The 18,983-nt window shown below is 42.6% G+C and overlaps 1 protein-coding gene across 9 annotated transcripts in view; it reads right to left on the bottom strand.

Annotated features, from left to right (window-relative positions):
- The window catches only part of CHD8 (chromodomain helicase DNA binding protein 8), a 60,439-nt gene that overhangs the window by 34,891 nt on the left and 6,565 nt on the right, over positions 1-18,983 (bottom strand). For 3 of the 9 annotated variants that reach the window (XM_043471249.1, XM_043471250.1, XM_043471251.1), the window contains 4 exons: positions 5,103-6,160; positions 3,844-4,215; positions 2,719-3,104; positions 1,495-1,609 (listed from right to left, as the gene is read on the bottom strand). In XM_043471249.1, coding sequence (XP_043327184.1) covers positions 1,495-1,609; positions 2,719-3,104; positions 3,844-4,215; positions 5,103-5,945 — 1,716 coding nt within the window. In that variant the 5' untranslated portion in view covers positions 5,946-6,160. Of the gene's footprint in view, positions 1-1,494; positions 1,610-2,718; positions 3,105-3,843; positions 4,216-5,102; positions 6,161-11,416; positions 11,514-18,983 lie in introns of those variants that run through there. The other 6 variants (XM_043471248.1, XM_043471253.1, XM_043471254.1 and 3 more) reach the window with 3 other exon arrangements.

The following is an 18,983-nucleotide window of genomic DNA, read 5'->3' as shown; positions in this document are numbered from 1 at the left end:
CACGCAATTCTCTCCACTGACTTTAAATGGCCATTTAACTCACATAGTAACATCTCAAAACTATTTGGATCTGTTTCGAGACTCTTATTTTTCACTCTGCTATTTCTTCTTTAAACTCTTGGCAATTATAATTTCATAATATACTTTAATGTCTGTTAAATCTAGCTTTTGTTTCACTCTCCTTTTCAAAAATGTCCTGGCTGTCCTCACGTTAACATCCCCCAGAAGAACCCAAGATTCAGTTTGTCAGTGCAGTGAATATACATTAAGGGAGAGGGGAGACACTTATAAAGTATTGATAGCTAGTGAGGCACCTGAGGTTTGTTTAGTCCAAACCTCCACTTTCAGATAAGGAATTTAGATATAGCTAAATAAACTAGCCAGTCCCATTAGAGGTACTCAGAAGTACTATGGGTACCCTGAATCATTAATAGCTTCTTCTTTCCATGGTTGGAAACTAGAGTCAAAGATGGTACCATAAGGCAACAGAGACAGAGGACTAAAGTTCTTTTGATCCAGCTTTTTTTATTCTCTTCCCAATGGTTCTCAGCTTTAAAAGGTAGCAAAGACACTGTGCCTTAAGCACCCCAGTTCACAGTCAAAACCCTAAAGTGTAGAAGAAGTAAGGCACAAGGGACAGCGGGACTGTTCTTTTTTTTTGAGAATCTAATGAAATTAGATTTTTTTTTTTAACTAAGAGAATGTTGATTGCCAAAAAGGTAACACAGAGAAGATTAAAGAGCAATTAACATAGAAGAAAGTGGTGATAGTGCAGCCTTCCCCTAAAAAAAGCACCAAGTCATTTGGAAAAAAAAACCAAAAACCTAGAATGGTAAAAACAAACAAAAAACAATAATAATATAATAATAAGACCAAAGTTTCAGGGCCTTAGCTGCCTGCTATCACATCTAATTTAAAGACATGGTAAATAAATCTTGTAATAACATAAGGGATATATATTGACCAGTGTGAAAGGTTGTTGCTGAACCACGAAAGACCCTGGGATTCTTGGTCTCTGGAGGATAATTCAATCCGGGGCCAGAGACAAGGCTTGATTGCTCAGAGCTTTTGTGTAATAAAGTTTTATCAAAGTATAAAAGAGATAGAGAAAGCTTCTGACACAGACATCAGAAAGGGGACACAGAGTGCCCCCCTGGACTGTTCTAAGAAAGACCAAAGTACTATCATACTCAAAACAACAACTGCAGAATAACTGCATGTCTGTTTAGTCTCTGAAACACTGGAATTTGAGAAAATGACTATTGTAGAGTAATATGCATTTTTAGAGTAATACACGTTTTGCCTAAAAAAATAAATAAATAAAATTTAAGACATGACCATGACCAGGTTTTGCCTCTTTTACTTTTTAGGCCTACCTCCGGTTTAGAAAACCTGTTGAAATATGCATAGGCTCATGGTCTCTCATTATCTATTCCTGGTCTGCCTGTCAGAAGTAAACAGGACTTCTCATGAAGGTTTCAGGGATTCTTTTACCTGAATACTGCTTTCTTCATCTTCCCGGGGTGACTGTGCGGGCATGACTTCTACATCTGAATTATCAGATGAGGTATTACGTTTTCTCTTCTTTCCCACCACAGGAGTGATGGTGCTAAAAGGGAAAAACCAAATTCAGTTACAGTGAAGCCAAGGAAAACTTAGGAGTAGAAAATACAATTAATCTAACCTATCACATATGAAGCCTCCAGGCATGCTGCTGCTGCTGCTGCTAAGTCGCTTCAGTCGTGTCCGACTCTGGGCAACCCCACAGACGGCAGCCCACCAGGCTCCGCCGTCCCTGGGATTTCCCAGGCAAGAACACTGGGGTGGGCTGCCACTGCCTTCTCCAGTGCTCTAGAGATACTCAGTGTGGGGACACATAACTGTGGAGTAGGGTGTTTGAAAAAAAAGAAGATATTGGGGTTTCTAAACTACCAGCTGGCTTTTACATCAGATTTGACAAATTTTTGCTACCACTGTATTCACAGATACCTGAATGAAGGCAGCATAACACAGCAGAACCAATTCCTGACTAACAATTACAAGGCCTCGTCTGAGTTCCAGTTCTGTCACTAGCTCGGCATTAGTTTTCTAACTAGCAAACACTGATGATAAAACCTAGTGTGATAGCTGTTGAAGATCAAGTTAAATAACAGATATGAAACTTGCTTTTTTAAGCTAAAAAACCCTGTACAAATATAAAGCACTATTATAATTACACCACAAAGCCTGAAGCATCTCAGGGAGTAGACGCTAGAGAGAAAGGAGTGAAGCTACAAGGCATGGAAGGAAGAGAGCACACTCAGTTGTGGCAAGTTATGTGGCAAGCCATGGTTCTGTCAAGACTGCTTAAGGCTGACAGTGGCTGCTGAAATCTTCTCCAGTTCACATATGAAATGCAAGAACAGGGCAGCTAAGTCTGCAGCAGCTCTCTTTTACCGGTGTGGGTCACAGGGGGCTAGGGAGAAGTCTTTCATACTACAGTGATAGAAAATCAGGAAGCACACAGCTTTTACACATAACCCCTAACTCAAGACTGGCTGTCTTCCCCAGGCCTTGATGTTCACTTGGGACAGAGAAAAGAAAGGACTTACTAATTTCTATGACTGATCCCCTTGAACTCTGTAACTGCTATATACAGCATAAATTTAAAAACAGGAATTTAAACATGTATGTGCTCTCCCCAAATATCCCATCAAAACAGCAAAGGGTGGCACTCACTTTAGCTTACTCTTGCCCTTGGTTTTGGAGGTACCAGATGTTTTGCTCTTCTTTGGCTTTTCTTCCTTGAGCCTCTCCCCACTGCTCTTCTTCCTGCGTTTCTTTTCACCTTCCTCCTCAGGCCTAACGCTAGGCAGCTCATCCTCATTCAGGACTCGAGGTATGTTCTGTTCGCCCCGAGCACGGGCCCTAGCAATGGCCTCTGCTACAATCCGATTTGCTTTCTCTTGCTTCTTCTGGTGTTCCAGTCTACGGTTTTCCTCGATCCCTGTCTTGCCCCCGGTATGGGGAGCAGAACTTGCTGGTGAGGACAGAGCTGCCACTTCACTGGCACTGAGAACTTTAACTACGGAGAGCCCAGAAGAGGCCCCTTGGGAAGAGCCAGCCTATAGAAATAAAGACACTACAATTTCAACATGCTTATAGTTAAATGACCTGAATAAAACAGCTCTGAAGCACACAGGCTAGACACGTTAGTTCTCTAATTCCTTAAGAATGACACTTATATCAAGTCTTTCTGAACCCAGAGGCACGCTTTTTTAGAAAGTATTTTTTGGTGGGATGGGGATGAGAAAAGGCAACTGTGCCAAATTAACTTTCAATATTCTTTAGCCATGCTTCTAACGTCAATACTCATCTCCACAATTCCGTAAAATTTCCAAACAATACAGATAACACTGGTGTCTAGGCTAGTAAAAAAAATTCAAATTCCATTCTTGTCCTACCTTTATCTTCCTGGGGGCGGTGGGCGGGGGGGGGGCGGGGGGGGGGTTAGGGGAGGAATGATAGATAAGCACTTGACCTCTTCAAGACTATTTATCTTTCAGATGAGGGGTTATTTCCAGTCATTTTCATCTCACAAGGATATCAGGAAAAGATTATAAATAAAACAATTTAAAGACAAATACTAGACAAATCATCTCTTAACCCAAACCCAACAATAACCCTCAAATCTTTTCATGATATAATTAAAGTAAAGTTCCCATGGGTGAAAGAAAAAGCCTGCATCTCACTTCAGAGATATGAATCTAGACTGGCCCCACATTCAACAGTGAGTGGTGCTGAGGATAACGTCAGGGGACTAAGAGCGTGTTTGCCTTCTTAACTCAGCATGTTAAGTCTCACCTGTGGCTGAAGTACCACCTTGAGGGGTACTGAAAGTCTCTGTCCCGGGGCCTGTCCTGGTCCCATTATCTGGGCCTGCTGCACGGAGGAGAGAGTCACTGGCTGGGTGGAGGGTGGCTGCTGGGGCTGTGGCTGCGATGATGGAGGCTGTGGTACAATCTGGATTTTCTGCTGCGGCTGCTGCACCTGCAGCTGTATAGTTACTACTTTGGCAGGCTGCCCCTGGGCATTCTTGGCTTGAGTCAGGGCTGCTAGCTGGTTGCCCTGTAACACTATCTTGCCTGGTAGACTCCCTAGCACGACATGCCGGTGTCCTTGGGGACCTCCAGACTGTGGCTGCTGGAGGACCAGCGTGATGCGTTTCGATTCACCCTAGAGTGAAGAGAGGAAATTGCAAGAGAGGCAGGACATTAAAGAAGGGTAGACCCCTTAATATTTACACCAATTTTCCTCATCCTAGAATTATAAAAACTGAGGGTCAGAAAAGACCGTACAATCCCTTCATCTTCCTATCTGTCCTAATAAATCTTTTCTATAACCTCTGCCCAGTGGGTACCAAGTCTATTCTTGAAAAACTGCTGGAAGGCTTGCTATTTTCTAAGGCAGTCATTCCATTTTTTAGAAATCTATTAGAATAAAAGTCTTTATATTGAACTAAAAATCCACCTTCTCAGAGCTTCTCTTCACCAGCCCTACTTATCTGAACACTGTCTTCCCCTCCTCCAAATTCTTCTGACCCTTGATTCAGAGGCTAGAGTCTTTATTTTCTTATAAAAGAAACAAGTCTTTTCACTGGGCAAAGCTGGAGGAGGACAGTCTTAATAATAAGAACAGGAAAGATACACATAGTTTCTGTAAGTCTTGCAAATATAAGTACACATATTTTTCAAAAATGATTCTTTGTTCCCATTGCATCCTATAGTACTCGTATAACTTTATATCATCCATCACTGTGAGTTCTTGCTTAAGGTCTGTATTTCCTGGCAGATGGTGAGCTCTGTAAGGACAGGGACTGTGTCTATCTTGTTCAGCACCAGCTAGGCACAGTGTAAATATGTAGTAAGAGCTCAAAAAATGCATTAACACTAACTGCTTTCACCTCGTAAGTAACAAATAAGGTGGCTATCAACACTAACTGATACAAAGTAAAGATGGAATTTAAGCAGATTTCCTAGAGACAGCTTTTATGTGCTTGCTCTCACACAGTTGCTGGGCCCTCTACTAAACCAAAATTCACCTCCCCCTTTCACTCAAGTCACCTGGGTGGGTGTAGAGGTCAGTGTAACTGCAGGCTTCAGTGGGGGCCCTGTGGCCCCAGGGTTTCCAGCAGGAGCTGAACCCTTAACTGGCTGTAGGACCAGCTGTTTTACTGGTCGGCTGGGCTGGACAATGCGCTGAACAGTAGCCTGGTTCCCAGGGACCTTGGCGGCCAACACTGTATTACCAGAGACAATGGAAACACCAGGTCGAAGGGGAGTGCCGGTTAGCACTTTGGTAAAAGTGACTTTTCCACCATTGGCTGTGCCAGCCACGAGTGGCTGAGCTGTGCTGGTGATACCTTGGGCCTGAATTTGTGCCACATGGGCACCAGTGACTGAGGAGCTTGGTGGGGCCTTAAGGATAACAATCTTAGGGGCAGACTGAGGTGGTTGTCCTCCAGCACTACTGGAGGAGACAGCTGTGGCAGAGACACCCATGAAAGGATTCCCTTGGCTCAGGATCTCCTGGCTCTTGGAGACCTGCAAAAGTCCTGGTGTTGGCGTTGGTGTCTGTAAGACAGGTTGGGCTGGCTGCTCTTGGCTGACGGGCTGAGTGGTATAATCATGCAAGGTTAAAGATTCTGGAGCTGGAGCTGTTGATTCTTTGGGAAGTTCTGTGGGGGCTGTTTCCTCTGGTGGGGGGACCAAGTCATTTGCTGATGAATTCGCCACATCACCACCTCCACCATCCTGGTTCATCTGATCCAAGGAGTCCAGAGAGCTTGGCAGTCCAAGGGCTTCTTCAATAGGGTCTTGTGTGACCTGATTGAAGCTGTCATCAGTCAGAGAGTCCAGGCCAAATAAATTTGGGTCATCAAACAGATCCATGATGGGGTCTGCCATCTTGGGAAAGCAATGGGGGTTACTTCCCCAAGGTTTAAGGAGGGAAGGGGAGGGGGGGTACTGGCTCTCCCCTCCCCTCCCCTATTAAGAAAAAAATGTACACAATGGAAGAGGACTACTCTTCAGGTAAAGAGGCAAGAAACAAGTGCATGTCAGACTGTCCTGACCTTCATGGAGCAAGATGGCTAGGTCTTCAGAGGAAGATGATGGAACTCCTGTTGTAGAAAGACAAATGACAAGTAAGCAAAGGAGGTGACCTCAGGGAAAATTTCTACCCGTAACATCAAATAGCATCAAAATAGTAAGAGGAGAGGGAAATGTGAGGTAAGTTGAGGACAGAGACACAGCAGAAAGAACATCCACATTTCTGCTTTGAAACCAAAAGAGAAAAAAAGAAATAAGCCAACCCCTTTTCGGGGCTCTTACACCTACACACTTTGAAGCTTCTGTCTGTCAAGATCATTCCACTGTCTCTGTCCACTTCTTTTCACAATTATCATTCTTAGGTACAGAACAGGAAATGTAACATTCATTCACTTTCTATTTCAGATTCTTAAGTTGACAGAACTTAACAATATATCAGCAATACTTCAGTGAATACAGATAGAGGCTTCTGGATATACTGGATTTTGTAACTTTTCCTTATAATTCCGATACTTCTACTTACTACTGGTAAAAATAAACACCGTTAACCAAGTTTACTGGATAATCTCACTAAGTTTATAGTATAATTCTACCCAGGAAGATTCACAAACTTTAGTTCACCAATCAGTGAATCTATACATTGTGCTTCTGTTATTAGGTCCCCTTCCCGCTTTCTCATATTTAAGATCAAAACTTTCTCTGGCAAAAGATTCAAAGAATTCTACAATTATGTTCCAGTTTATGTTTCCAACTTTCACTCTCATCATTTCCTGTATGCTCATCACTTCCTATATATACCCTAGATTTCAGTCCAAACAGATAATCCAATTCCCTTAATGACATTCCTATCTGCATGACTTTGCCTATTTTGCTGTATTTTCTGCCTGGAATATCTTTATCACCCTCCCCACAAACATCTCTTCCAGCTAATATCTTTAACATCCTCAAAAGTCTACTCAGTAAGGCGAGTCCTGCACCTCCATAAGGCGAGCAATTTGTGATGACTCAGTCCCTTCATCTTCTTTGTTGTTTAATCGCTAAGTCGTGTCTGACCCTTTTGCAACCCCATGGACTATAGCCCACCAGGCTTCTCTGTCCATGAGATTTCCCAGGCAAGAATACTGGAGTGGGTTCCCCACCCAAGGATTGAACCCATGTCTCCTGCACTGATGGGCAGATTCTTTACTGATGAGCCACCTATGAAACTCTCACCTTCTTTAAACACCCACAACATTGTCTGTTCCTTATTTAAAGCACTTATATTTAACATTTTATTAAAATGATAAGTCTCTTGTCCATTTCCTCTGAAGGCCCAAGAGGTTCCTTTGTGCAAATTATAAAAAGCTGCCTGCTCAAGATGCTTGTCTGCCATCTGCTGGAAAATTGTCATACTAAACATATTATCTGTGATGATAATGAACATGTGCAATGCACACCCTGCACAACCCTGCATGGTGGCCCAGCTCCTCTTTCTCGAAGACAGAAGAGCTCCTGAATGGTGGGGACCATATCTTATTCATCTGTAGATCTCTAAAGTGCCAGATGAATATCACATACACAGTAGCTATTCAAAAAATTTAAATGAGTTAAAATAAGTGCTTGTGGTGTCTGAAATGAACCATTCTGTTCTTAGAGAAATTAACTGGCATTCCCTGATTCTAAGATGAGACAGTAGAAAACTTCCTATCTTGAAAAACTGTCCCACAAATAACTGAAACTATGTTTACAAAGTCCACATGTGGGGCTTTTAAGTACATAAAATGTTGGAAAAAGGAAAAACTAAGACAAGGAATTTTAAGTATGTCACCATGTAACTATATGAAAATGTAGTATTTGCTTTCTGTATATGATATCAATATTTGTCAATCCAGGAAAGCTTCGGTAACACCATTTCTCCTACTTTTAGAAGACACCAGAGAAGAAATTTGTCAGTGACACAGAACAGACTAGACTGAAGACTTTTCCACACAAACCGCAAGCTTTTTTCCCTCTTCCTCAACCCATTCCAGTTATCCCTGTAAAATTAATATAATGTGGGTAAGTAGCCCAGAAACTGAGATATAGATAAGAAACAGACTCATCAGCAGTTGGCACATCAAAATTACAAACCATACATGGCATTGCCACCAATGTTAAACAAGATCTTTCTAGCTTCAGTAATTGTACCCCTTCACATCTCAACCAAGGTCCGCATCACTTCCCATTCCTGGCTAAAGTATTCCACAAGCCCATTCCAGCCTCTCCTATCTAATGCCTGCCCCAGAGTTACTCAAAATGGTGATCTCAGAAGAGTTATAGATATTTCTTAATTTAATGAAAATCTACTCAATAATTTTATAAATTTTTTCTACACTTCCATCATCTTTTTTCTAGTTATGCCCTACTTTGCTACCTATTATCTTTTCACCTCCTATTCACTGTCAGAGAAGCTACACTAAATATCTAAGTTAGGTGTCACACAAAAAATATAGTGAAAGTTCCCACTAACTAGAAGTTTACACTGATAAGAGTTTATAACCTGCCTTTCTTCCATGGAGTATTCTGTCCTTTCCATGACTCCTTGCTATTTATTCACCAAAATGCTCTTTCTTCCCTCTGCAACAGCCCAGTCTCAAGGAGAAAGAGAGAGAGAGAGAGATCTCATTTTTTAAGGGGAAAAGCAGGTTAACAGCTTCTGAAATATTTCCTTATTTCCACGTGACTCAAGCATTAAGTTCTTAAAGGTCAATGTACTTGTTTATCTCCCTTTCCAATTTTGGGGCCAAATTCCTGCTTCTCCTGGTTGAGTCAAGGCCCAGTAATTAAAAAAAACCTCACCACTGACAATGCCACACCATCAAGTCACAATACTTCTCAGTCCCATTCCATTAATTCACCCCTACTGACCTAATTCATCATATATGAAGTTTTTAATCCTAGTCTATAGCTTCTTTTTTAAACTCACATCTTTAAATCTGTCCTTGACTCTCAAAAGAATAAACCTTCTCCAAATGTACCTCCAACTTTCTTACTTCCTCCTTCTATTCTTACTTATGGGTCATCCTGGCTATTCTACCAAGTTCATCTACCTCATGAATTCTCTTTCCATAATTCAAATCCTGGTAACAAAAATAAAAAAATGTTAAGCAGTCAAATATATGAAACCCTTAAGATAACCTTAAGTAAAGCAACTCCCTAGATAAAGAACTCATAGCAGACTTTCATCATATTGAGAATGAAAAGCCAGCCTTCACCTTCCACTGACCCAAAGAGAAACATATGCATATGCTCAAAAGACAGTTTGATGGTTGTACTTAAACATTTTCCATAATTCCAAACTAACAGTAGACTAATGACAAAAAACTTACGGTGGGGGGTGGGGGGGGGTGCGTGGCGGGTGTGGGATATGAGGGAAGTAGAACTAACTAGTCAGTTAAGGTTAAAATTCAAAGCTATCCATCTAAAACTTTCAGATAACAAGCCAGAGAGATTCTTTATATAACAGCCCTTCAGCTCACCTTCTTTTTTAATGAGAAATTACTCCTCCCCCTTGAAATAAGTAAATACTGATGTTTTTCTGCAGCTTTACCACCTTTAATATACCTCTGCTGCGTTTTCTTAGAAATTTAGAGTCCCAACTATCCTGTTTTTATTTTATGTGCCTCCTGGTACCCGTGTCCATTTCAAAAACAACTTGTCTGTCCAATCATAAAGGACTTAGTTTTACTTCTACTCTATACTTTTCAATCTCAATCTCCCCATACCTTTCAACAAAGCAGTGATTCTCAACTGGGAGATGGAAGGTATGTGAAGTTTGAAAATGTACATTTAATGTTATAATTTTATATTTGTCAAATGGAAACGATCTCACTGTTTACACTATTTATATTCAATAAAACTGGACCATATCTCTTGGCCTGTGAGGATACGTAAAAGACAACATGGCAGAGGGGGCGGTGGGGGGACGCAGCGCAGGTGTGGACGGAGAAAGAAGCATGCCTGGTTTGGAAAGATTATCAACACTTCTGTGATGGGATAAGATTTCTTATGGCCTCTCAAAAGGAAGTTCATCATTTTGTTTATGATAGATGAGAAACACTGCAAGAAAAACTAGCCCAGTTGTCTAATACATAAAATGACATAAACTGACCTACAGATATCCATTCTCCATTTACAGATTTCTCTATACTGCCCATCCTCTTAGAAGACAACAGATGAATGGCATAATGACAACAAATGACCTTTTGGGGGAGGGGAAGGCTGCATCTTTGCAAAGTACCAGCCATGACCACTTAACCTCTAACTGCTCAAAGAACAAACTATTTTACTTCAAAGTATTAATCTTGTTATTGGAAACTGTATCCTTTCAAGAGGATCACTGGCAGGCAGGCAGACATAAACACCTTATGGAAACAAAAGATAGACAGAAGCAATCAGAAGAGATATCTTGAAAGTAAAATAAATCAGAAGGCTTAAAATGAAGATAGTCAATATAATTTTAAAAGAAAAGGATTTAAAAACTGCACCATGGAGACATCTGTGAGACCCAAAGGGTCTTAAGTCTTATAAAGAAAGGGGAAATAAACATCCTATGTGAATGGAATCACAACTTAGGGTCAGCAAAGGATCAGGATGGAAGGACACAGACCATAAGAAATGGAGCTATTAACTTGAAGCCACTCAGGAGATTTCCTCAAGAATACGGAGATCCTAGGCCATTTTCTCTATCTTCACCATTCTCATTGCCAAATGTGTGGCTGCTCTTTTTTTGTTTGTTTTCCCAGTTACTGAAGGAAAAAGCACTCCCACCTCAATCAGGAGTATGGACATTTGGGGCAAACATGGCTGGTAAAGTGAGTCCTTCTGAATAAACAGGGAAAGCAAAATAGGCTACTATGAATGCTAAAACCATGTATGTACGTTCAAGGGGTAAGGGAGAAAGTAGAGAAATTTTGTACTCCTGCGGAAGAAGGAAGGGGCAAGGTAAGGAAGTACGGGGTTGATGGAGAGGGAAACGCGACTGGAGGCGGGGGTGGCGGGGACCCGGGTACATTACCTGCTCATACTGCCAGTGCTGGTGCCAGTAAGGCCCACACAGCAGAGACGGGAGATTGCTGGCAACTGGAGCCCCCAAAATGGAAATGAAGTACATGCACTTGAGGGAGTGAGCTAGTGGGGTGCCCCCCAGGGTGGGGATGGCCAAGACGGGAAGATGCGGGGTGGGGGGGGTGTGGATGCCCGGGTGGGAGCAGTGTTAGGGCGGAAGCTACAGGCGGGAAGATCCGACCAGCCCTGAAGGAGAAAAGGAGCTGTGTCTCACCCCAGCAGGGTAATAGAGGTGCCTTTACCTGCAGCGGCCGTGGGGGGCCGGTTCGCCCCTCTCGCTGTCTCTCCAGCACCAGTTCCCCCTCCTCCTGCGCAACCTAACTTGATGCTCCTGCCCGCCCCACGTCCTTATTGGCTACTCTCCGCTGCCATTCACCACAGGCGCAAAGACGCAAAACAGCGCAAAGGGTGGGACTAAACAGAGCTTCCCCCTCCCCCGCCACCGCGGGGTTAGGTTGAGAGCGCACGGAGAGGCCTATCCGGTTTCCAGGGCCGAGGCGAAGCCTGCAGCTTGCTTGAAAAAAAAAGGAGCCTGGCTAGAGGAATGGTCTCAGGCTGCGGGAAACTAGTCCTGGAGATTCAGTTCCCCCACCACCAACACTCTTTTCTGCACACCAAAGAGCGTACACTCGGGAGAGAGGGTTCCACACTAGGCCAACTCCGCCTCCCTCTGAATCCCCTGCCTCTTAGTCCTGTCAGCTCCTCTGCTGTGGGGACTCTCCCTTATCCCACGACCCATTAAAAGGGGCCACATCTTCCGTCCATCAGAGGAGTGAGTCAGCCCAACTGCTGGAAGACGGGGCCCTTTTACTCTTCAACGATGAAGCGCTCTCTCTGCCGCAACCCAAATTGCATTCTTGATAGTCTAACCCTTGAACAGCAGTACCACTTTCTTGAAAGTAATCGCAGGCATCCACGGACAATTCCAAAGCCCTCCCCCTCCAAAACACACACCTACTCCTAACCCCCAAACCTGGGCCCTGGCCCTCACCTCGCTGCTCATCCCATCTGATAGATGGGCCAGTGTCCAGTTTGCAGTACCACTTCAGACCACTCTAATTCCCGAGGGTTGGCAAGCCCAGAATGACGGCACAAGCTTAAATCCCTCAAAGTAAACTGTTAATAAAAACAGCTGCTTACCTCCTGACCACTAATTTCCCCTGAAATTTCACTCTCAACACTGAAATCCTACTTTCTGTGCTCTATGATACAAACTAGGAAGATCTACTTGGCCTTAGATCTCCTATTTTTAAAGATCTTCGCCTTACCACTAATGCTAGGGACACCCAATCCCCACTCCAGTAAACAGCAATACTGTTCTCCCATTCACTCAGGCTCGAAATTCAAAGTTACATCTGAAACCTCCTCTTGTATCCACTTTTCAACTATTTGCCCAGTCCCATTGGCTCTGGTGAAAATGTATCACAGATAGTGGAGTTGGCCGGCTTCCCAATCCCACCAAGTCAGTCCTCTTGTTGCACAGATGAGAAAACCGAGGCTTAGAGTTGAGTGATACAACCACGAAACTAAGTGGCAAAGTTAGGATTCATCTTTCTCACTTTATTTCTGCTGCCACTTCATTTATGCAGCTCATATAACAGAAAGAAGCCTCGTAACTGATCTCTCCCCCTACTAATTCTTTCTGATCAGATTAGTTTCCTAAAATACAGGATGGCCAAATCAGTCACCTGCTTAAAAACTTTTAAAGATTCCCTGTTACTTAAAACATAACCCTTAAGACCACACTGCCTTTCCAGTCTTTTTTTGTTTGTTTGTTTGTTTGTTTTCTTTGGCTGCACCGCGGGGACTGCAGGCTCTTAGCCCAGAGCCAAGGCAGTGGCAAAGCCAAGTCCTAACCACTGGACCACCAGGAAACTCCCTGCCTTTCTGGTCTTATTTCCCACTATTCTACATATACACTTATATGCTGGCCAAAACAGACAATATTGTCATATATTTTTTCTCATCTGGGCCTAGCTAGTATACTTGCCTTCAAATTATGTTATTCTTATTCCATTTCTTTGTTTTCTCAAAATCTTACTTATCCTTTAGGATCCATACCAAATACCTGTTCGTTATCTCAACATTTATTGAGCATACAATATACAGAGTAATACAGTAGCATTAAAGAACCAAAGATGAATCAGACAATCTCTACCCTCAAGGAGGCTTCCCTGATAGCTCAGTTGGTAAAGAATCCATCTGCAATGCAGAAGACCCCGGGTTGATTCCCAGGTCAGGAATATCTGCTGGAGAAGGGACAGGCTACCCACTCCAGTATTCTTGGGCTTCCCTTGTGGCTCAGCTGGTAAAGAATCCGCCTGCAATGCGGGAGACCTGGGTTCGATCCCTGGGTTGGGAAGATCCCTGGAGTGGGGAAAGGCTACCCACTCCAGTAGTTGGATGTGACTTTCACTCACTTCACTCTCAAAGAACCTAAACAGGAAGGAGTACATTTGTGTATACATGTGGAGAGACAGGAAGAGTAGGGACTATGACAATAGTGACAAATGTCCAATGAAATAAATGCCACGCTTTATTTCAGGTGACAGGGACTTAATAAATTAGGAGAAAAGGTATTAAGGAAGTAGTTTCTTCAAGGATGAGGAGGAGTTAACTGGGGAAGGGAAGGTGAGCTACAAGAAAGGGGTCTTCAGGCAACAGGGACAGTAAGACGAAAATCAAAACAAAGCAGGGCAGTAAAAACAGTATGAGATATATAGAGGAAGGCCTAAATAGTTTAGAAGTTCAGTCTTGCCTAAGTGTAAATCACAAAGAAGAAATCAGGGGGAGATGAAAATTGAAGGGGGAGGTAAGGGGCAGACCTTTCAAGGAAAAAGCCTTGAATGCCACATTGAAGCATTTTCTTACAGGTGTCCAAGGAGCCACTGAAAAATGGAATGACACGATCAAATACGCATTTTAGTTAGCTAGCTCTGGCTGTTGGATAGAGAATAGATTTGGGGAATGAGGGGACAGAGGACACAGAAGTAGCTAGGAGGCTGCTATGGTAGTCCAGAAAAGAGTTGTAATGTGGATGTTTGTTGATTTTCTTTTTTCCTGCACCCCTGCCTTCCTATATTGGAGACTAACTCAAGGTAAAAGTCTTCAATGGAAGACTGGATCTTAAGTCCCATTACAGAGCTGGAGTGGGTGGGTGGGGGGTACTGAAATGAGGGGTGAGGTTCTACTTCCCCTTCCAGTTGGGGAAGAAGTACACACATAACTTTGCCCAGTTTAAGTGGACACTCCAAAAAAAAAAAAAAAGTGGACACTCCTGTGGAAAACCTTGATTTTGCAGTGGCAACACAAAGACCCAGAACCAACCAGCTAGACAGTATTCTGCAATGGGAGACACTGGAATTCTGCAGCATCATAAACAGACTGTCAGTGCTTTGATCCTGCCCACATTCTCCACGTCTCCAACCTCCCTTGGTTCCAGATCAGTTTCTAAATCAATTCTCCAGCCATCCCCATGTGAGCCACACAACATCCTTCGAATATGTTCCCTTTCAGCTGTTAGTCAAAAGATGATTTCTGTGGTTTGTAACCAGGAATTCTAACAAGATGATGAGAACCCGAATCATAGCAATGTGGTTCCAAAGGTAATGAAGGAAAGGAATGGAGAGAGTTTAACAAAACTTAGGGGATAAAAACCGGTAGAACCTAGAGTTTACAGGGAAAGAGGAGTTCGGCCACTGTAGTCTGAGTTGCCTATAGCATGTCAAGTAGTGATATTCAATGGGAGGTTGGATGTATAAATCTAAAAGTTGGCTTGGTGACAGATTTGGAATTATCAGTATCAAAATAGTAGTTTTAAGAGTGGGGAGGACTCAGGGAGTATGAAGAGCAGAGAAAGTATGTACAACACTGCGCCGAACTGTTGGGAAGACAACAGAGAATGCTGGGGTCTGGGAAGACCTGAATGTCCACTCCAAAGACAGCAGCTGTGTCCAGCTCTAGTTAAGTGCTGCCATATGGAAACACAAATCCAAGGTTGCAAGAGAACTTCAGATTTTCCAAAAGTCAGAAATACAGAGCTTTATGTAAGTCGTCCAGGTTTTAAACAAAGATAACTAATTTCTAAAAATGTTTTAAACACTTTGCAGGCTAACCAAAACACTTAGCCAAATTTGAGATTTTGGGTGTGGAGTGAGAAAAGCTACAGAGGAACCCAGGAGAACATCAGGATTTAAGAATCAGAATAAGCCATACCTATTAAGCAGGTAGATAAGGCAAAGCTAGAGGAGCAGAAAGTGCAATGCAGCTGAAGCATAGAGAATAGAGTTGCAGGGGGAAAGAGCGATCAATTGCATCCAAAAAAGCACAAATGTCCAATGATATAAGAACTTTAAAACTTGTCCACTGGATTTAACACATCTCTACTTTTCACTATCAAGCTAAGAGTAGTCAGTTCCATGAATTTTCACAGCATTTTTATTAAATACTTTTTTGGGATAATTATCTTCTAATTCCTATTTGAGTTATATTTGTATGCAGAAGCCTCATGGGCTTCAAGTCAGAGGGATGTGGGTTCAAATTCCTGTTCACGAAGTAAATAAACCTTTCTGAGTCTAGTTCATTCCTTTGTACAAAGGGAGATCAACGTGGTGGTGGTGTTCGGTGGCTAAGTCATGTCTGACTCCTTGCGACCTCGTGGACTAGAGCACAGGCTTTCCTGGAGAACAGGCTTTCCTGTGCTTCACTATCTCCTGGAGTTCCTCTATCTCCTCTATCTTCACTATCTCCTGGAGTTACAAAGGGGATCAAATTACAGGGCCATTAATGAGGATTAATGAAACATCTCACACACTTCTAATAAATGTTGACATATAACCACTATTTCTAGGAGGTACTCAACAAATGTTCCTGGATAATAGTTGGGGAAAAAAATTGTTTTTAGCAGTGTCTCTACCTAATTTGGGAGGTGCCAGTCAACCTTAGAGGGGATCACCAGCCAGATCAATGGCCTTCAGAATAATTCATCAATTTCAGCAGGTTAATATCTATGAGCATGAATATGTAGGGCAGCCATTGCTTCCTCTATGTGAGATATAATTTATAGCAAACAGGGATAACTACAGTTTAGATTCGAGAGTCTGAAGATCATGTTTTACTAACTGGCTTCAGTCAGTCTAAACCTGCTGCAGATGTTCTAAGTCACTAGCATCTGACTTTTGGGTATTTAGAGACCTAAATGAAAACTCTCAGGGATCCAAGGAGGGATGATAAAGATTTCAGAAACACCCCCTCATGCCATCCCTCCAAGCACTTTTTTCCAGAACATCACACTTCTCTGATTTTCCTTCTACTTCTCTGGCCAATTCTCCTTTGCTACTCTTCTCCTCTACCAGCATTTAGTTCACCAAGCTTTGGTCCCAGGCCTTCCTCTTTTCTCATTCTGTACCTTCAAGGATGTCCAGTTCACATACAGGGTCTCAATTAATTATTTTCCTCAACAAACTAATTATATACTTGTCTCTCATTTATACCTCTAGGCAAGTCGTCTGAACTCCAGGCCTGTTTATTCACTTGCTTACTCAACAGCTTTTCCTGATAGTCCCTACAATCTCCCTGGCTGACCTTCTTGTCCAGCTCTCCCTAGAACAGGCTTATTACCTCAAGGAGACCTGATTTCTTGGTGGTCTCCTCCATATCCACTACCACGTGTGTACTCACAGAAGGTAATCACCCTCTAGCATCTCCTGTGAAGCCGTGGCTGAAGAGACCAGAATCTCTTTTCCTGACCACTCCTATCCAATATTTCAGAATCCTACCTTCACCCCCTAAACATCCCTCAAATCCACCCATTTCTGCCTCTACAACCATTCTGGGTCAACTGACCATCCCCATTCCCCTCGACTACTGCCACTGCCTTCCAACTTGTTCCCCATCCGTTTAGCCTATTTAATTCTTTGTTGTTTGCTGTTGTTTGGTCACTGAATCATGCCTGACTCTTTTGTGATCCTATGGATAGCTCCTCTGTCCATAGGATTTCCCAGGCAAGAATACCAGAGTGAGTTGCCATTTCCTTCTCCAGGGGGATCTTTCCAACCCAGAGATGGAACTTGTGTCTCCCACATTGGCAGGCCAATTCTTCACCACTGAACCAACAGGGAAGCCCATTTAATTCTTACTTATCTTTCAAATCTCATTTCAACACCATCATTTCAAAGAAAAGCTTTCCCTGACCTCTCAGACAAAAAAAACCACCAAACTTTTGAATGTACATTACACACCTGGCCCTGTTTTACACAATGAAAATGCATTAGCAGACTGAACTTGAAATAACTGTATTTTTACAGATGAGGAAATTGAGGCACAAATCATAAGCAATTGACTCAACATTCCACGGTTAACGGAAAGTGGGGCAGGATTCAAACTTAGATAGTGTAGCTTCCAAAGTCACATTCTTAACAACCCAACTATATTATGGCGTAGGTTATACGCCTTTATTGTAAACTCTCTGTAACATCCATAATTTCTCTTTTGTAGCAGACTGATTAACTGACTATATAATTGTTTGCTATCCAGTCTTCCTCACCCCCATATTAGAATGCAAGTTACACAAGGGCAAGGTCTGTGTACAGCTTATTACAATATTTCCTTTGCTTATCAGGTGGTAATGGGCACCCTGTGTACTTTTGTTGAAGGAATGCATTTTCAACTTCTAGTCAAAGGTGTGTGGGAGAGGGGATGGGTGGGGGCGGGTGGTGTGTGTGCTGCGTAACACAAAGGTATCTAACCAAAACCACACACTTGTCTCAGATTGCTGAGACAGTACACAGGCAGCGGCACATCTCCTACCAGAGACATTCAGAAGAGGCAGCAAAAGATCCTAAGCATCTTTACTCTAGGACCTGCAGCAGACACAGCTTTCACATGGAGCAAAAGAGGCGGCATTTAATACACATAACAGACTATTTTCTGCAGTGTGGCAATCACTATTGAAAGCTGTGAAATTTTAGTTATCTCCTTTAGGCTTGGGACCCTAAAAGCCTCAGTGGTGGGTAATTTAAAGCTGTGGCAAAAAGTGAATGGATGAAACCATACTCACACGCCTCAAAAATGGGGCATGGATTCAGCCTCATTGTAGATTTTATTCCAGTGAAACCCTAGAGTTTTGGTCTAAGTCTGAAGAGAGAAAATAAGAGCCTAACCTTTAAGGATCAGTGCCCTGAGGTCAAGTTAGACTGGACCTGGAGAAGTTCCTCTTCACTGGTGCGTGTTCACCACGATGAAAGTCATATTCTAGGTTCTAAATTAAGGAATATCTAACAGGATCAATATATTATTCACCTTGAATGACATCACTTTTGGACATCCAGCTTAAGTAATAATATATGCAATTTCTTTTTACAGAGGCAATGCCGATTTATAACATTTATAAGTTTCAGGTGTACAGTTTTTTTCCTACCTCTGTATACACTACAGCTTGTTCACCACCAAAAAGTTACTTTGCATTTATTACCATACAGCTGATCCCCTTCGCTCACTTCACCTCCCCCACCCCGCCCCATAATATATATAATTTAGGTAACAGAGTCATGGTCCTCTTTATGCCCTCCCACACCACCCCTGCATGCCCTACTTTAACTGGCCCAAGTATATATATGCTTTTTCAGCCTAACAGAGAAATAGAAATATTTACTTAATTTACTTATTTATCTTTTGGTTCTACTGCACAGCTTGTGTGATGTTCCCCAACCAGGGATTGAACCCAGGCAGTGAAAGCCTGGAATCCTAACCAGTAGGCCAACAGGGAACTCCTACTCAATTATTTATGAGGGACTGTTCTCATTGCAACAT

This window comes from Cervus canadensis, chromosome 6, assembly GCF_019320065.1.
Source record: "Cervus canadensis isolate Bull #8, Minnesota chromosome 6, ASM1932006v1, whole genome shotgun sequence".
Classification (NCBI taxonomy): Eukaryota; Metazoa; Chordata; class Mammalia; order Artiodactyla; family Cervidae; genus Cervus; species Cervus canadensis.
Note: the sequence above shows the minus strand (reverse complement) of the source record. Positions and strands in the feature narration are given on the sequence as shown.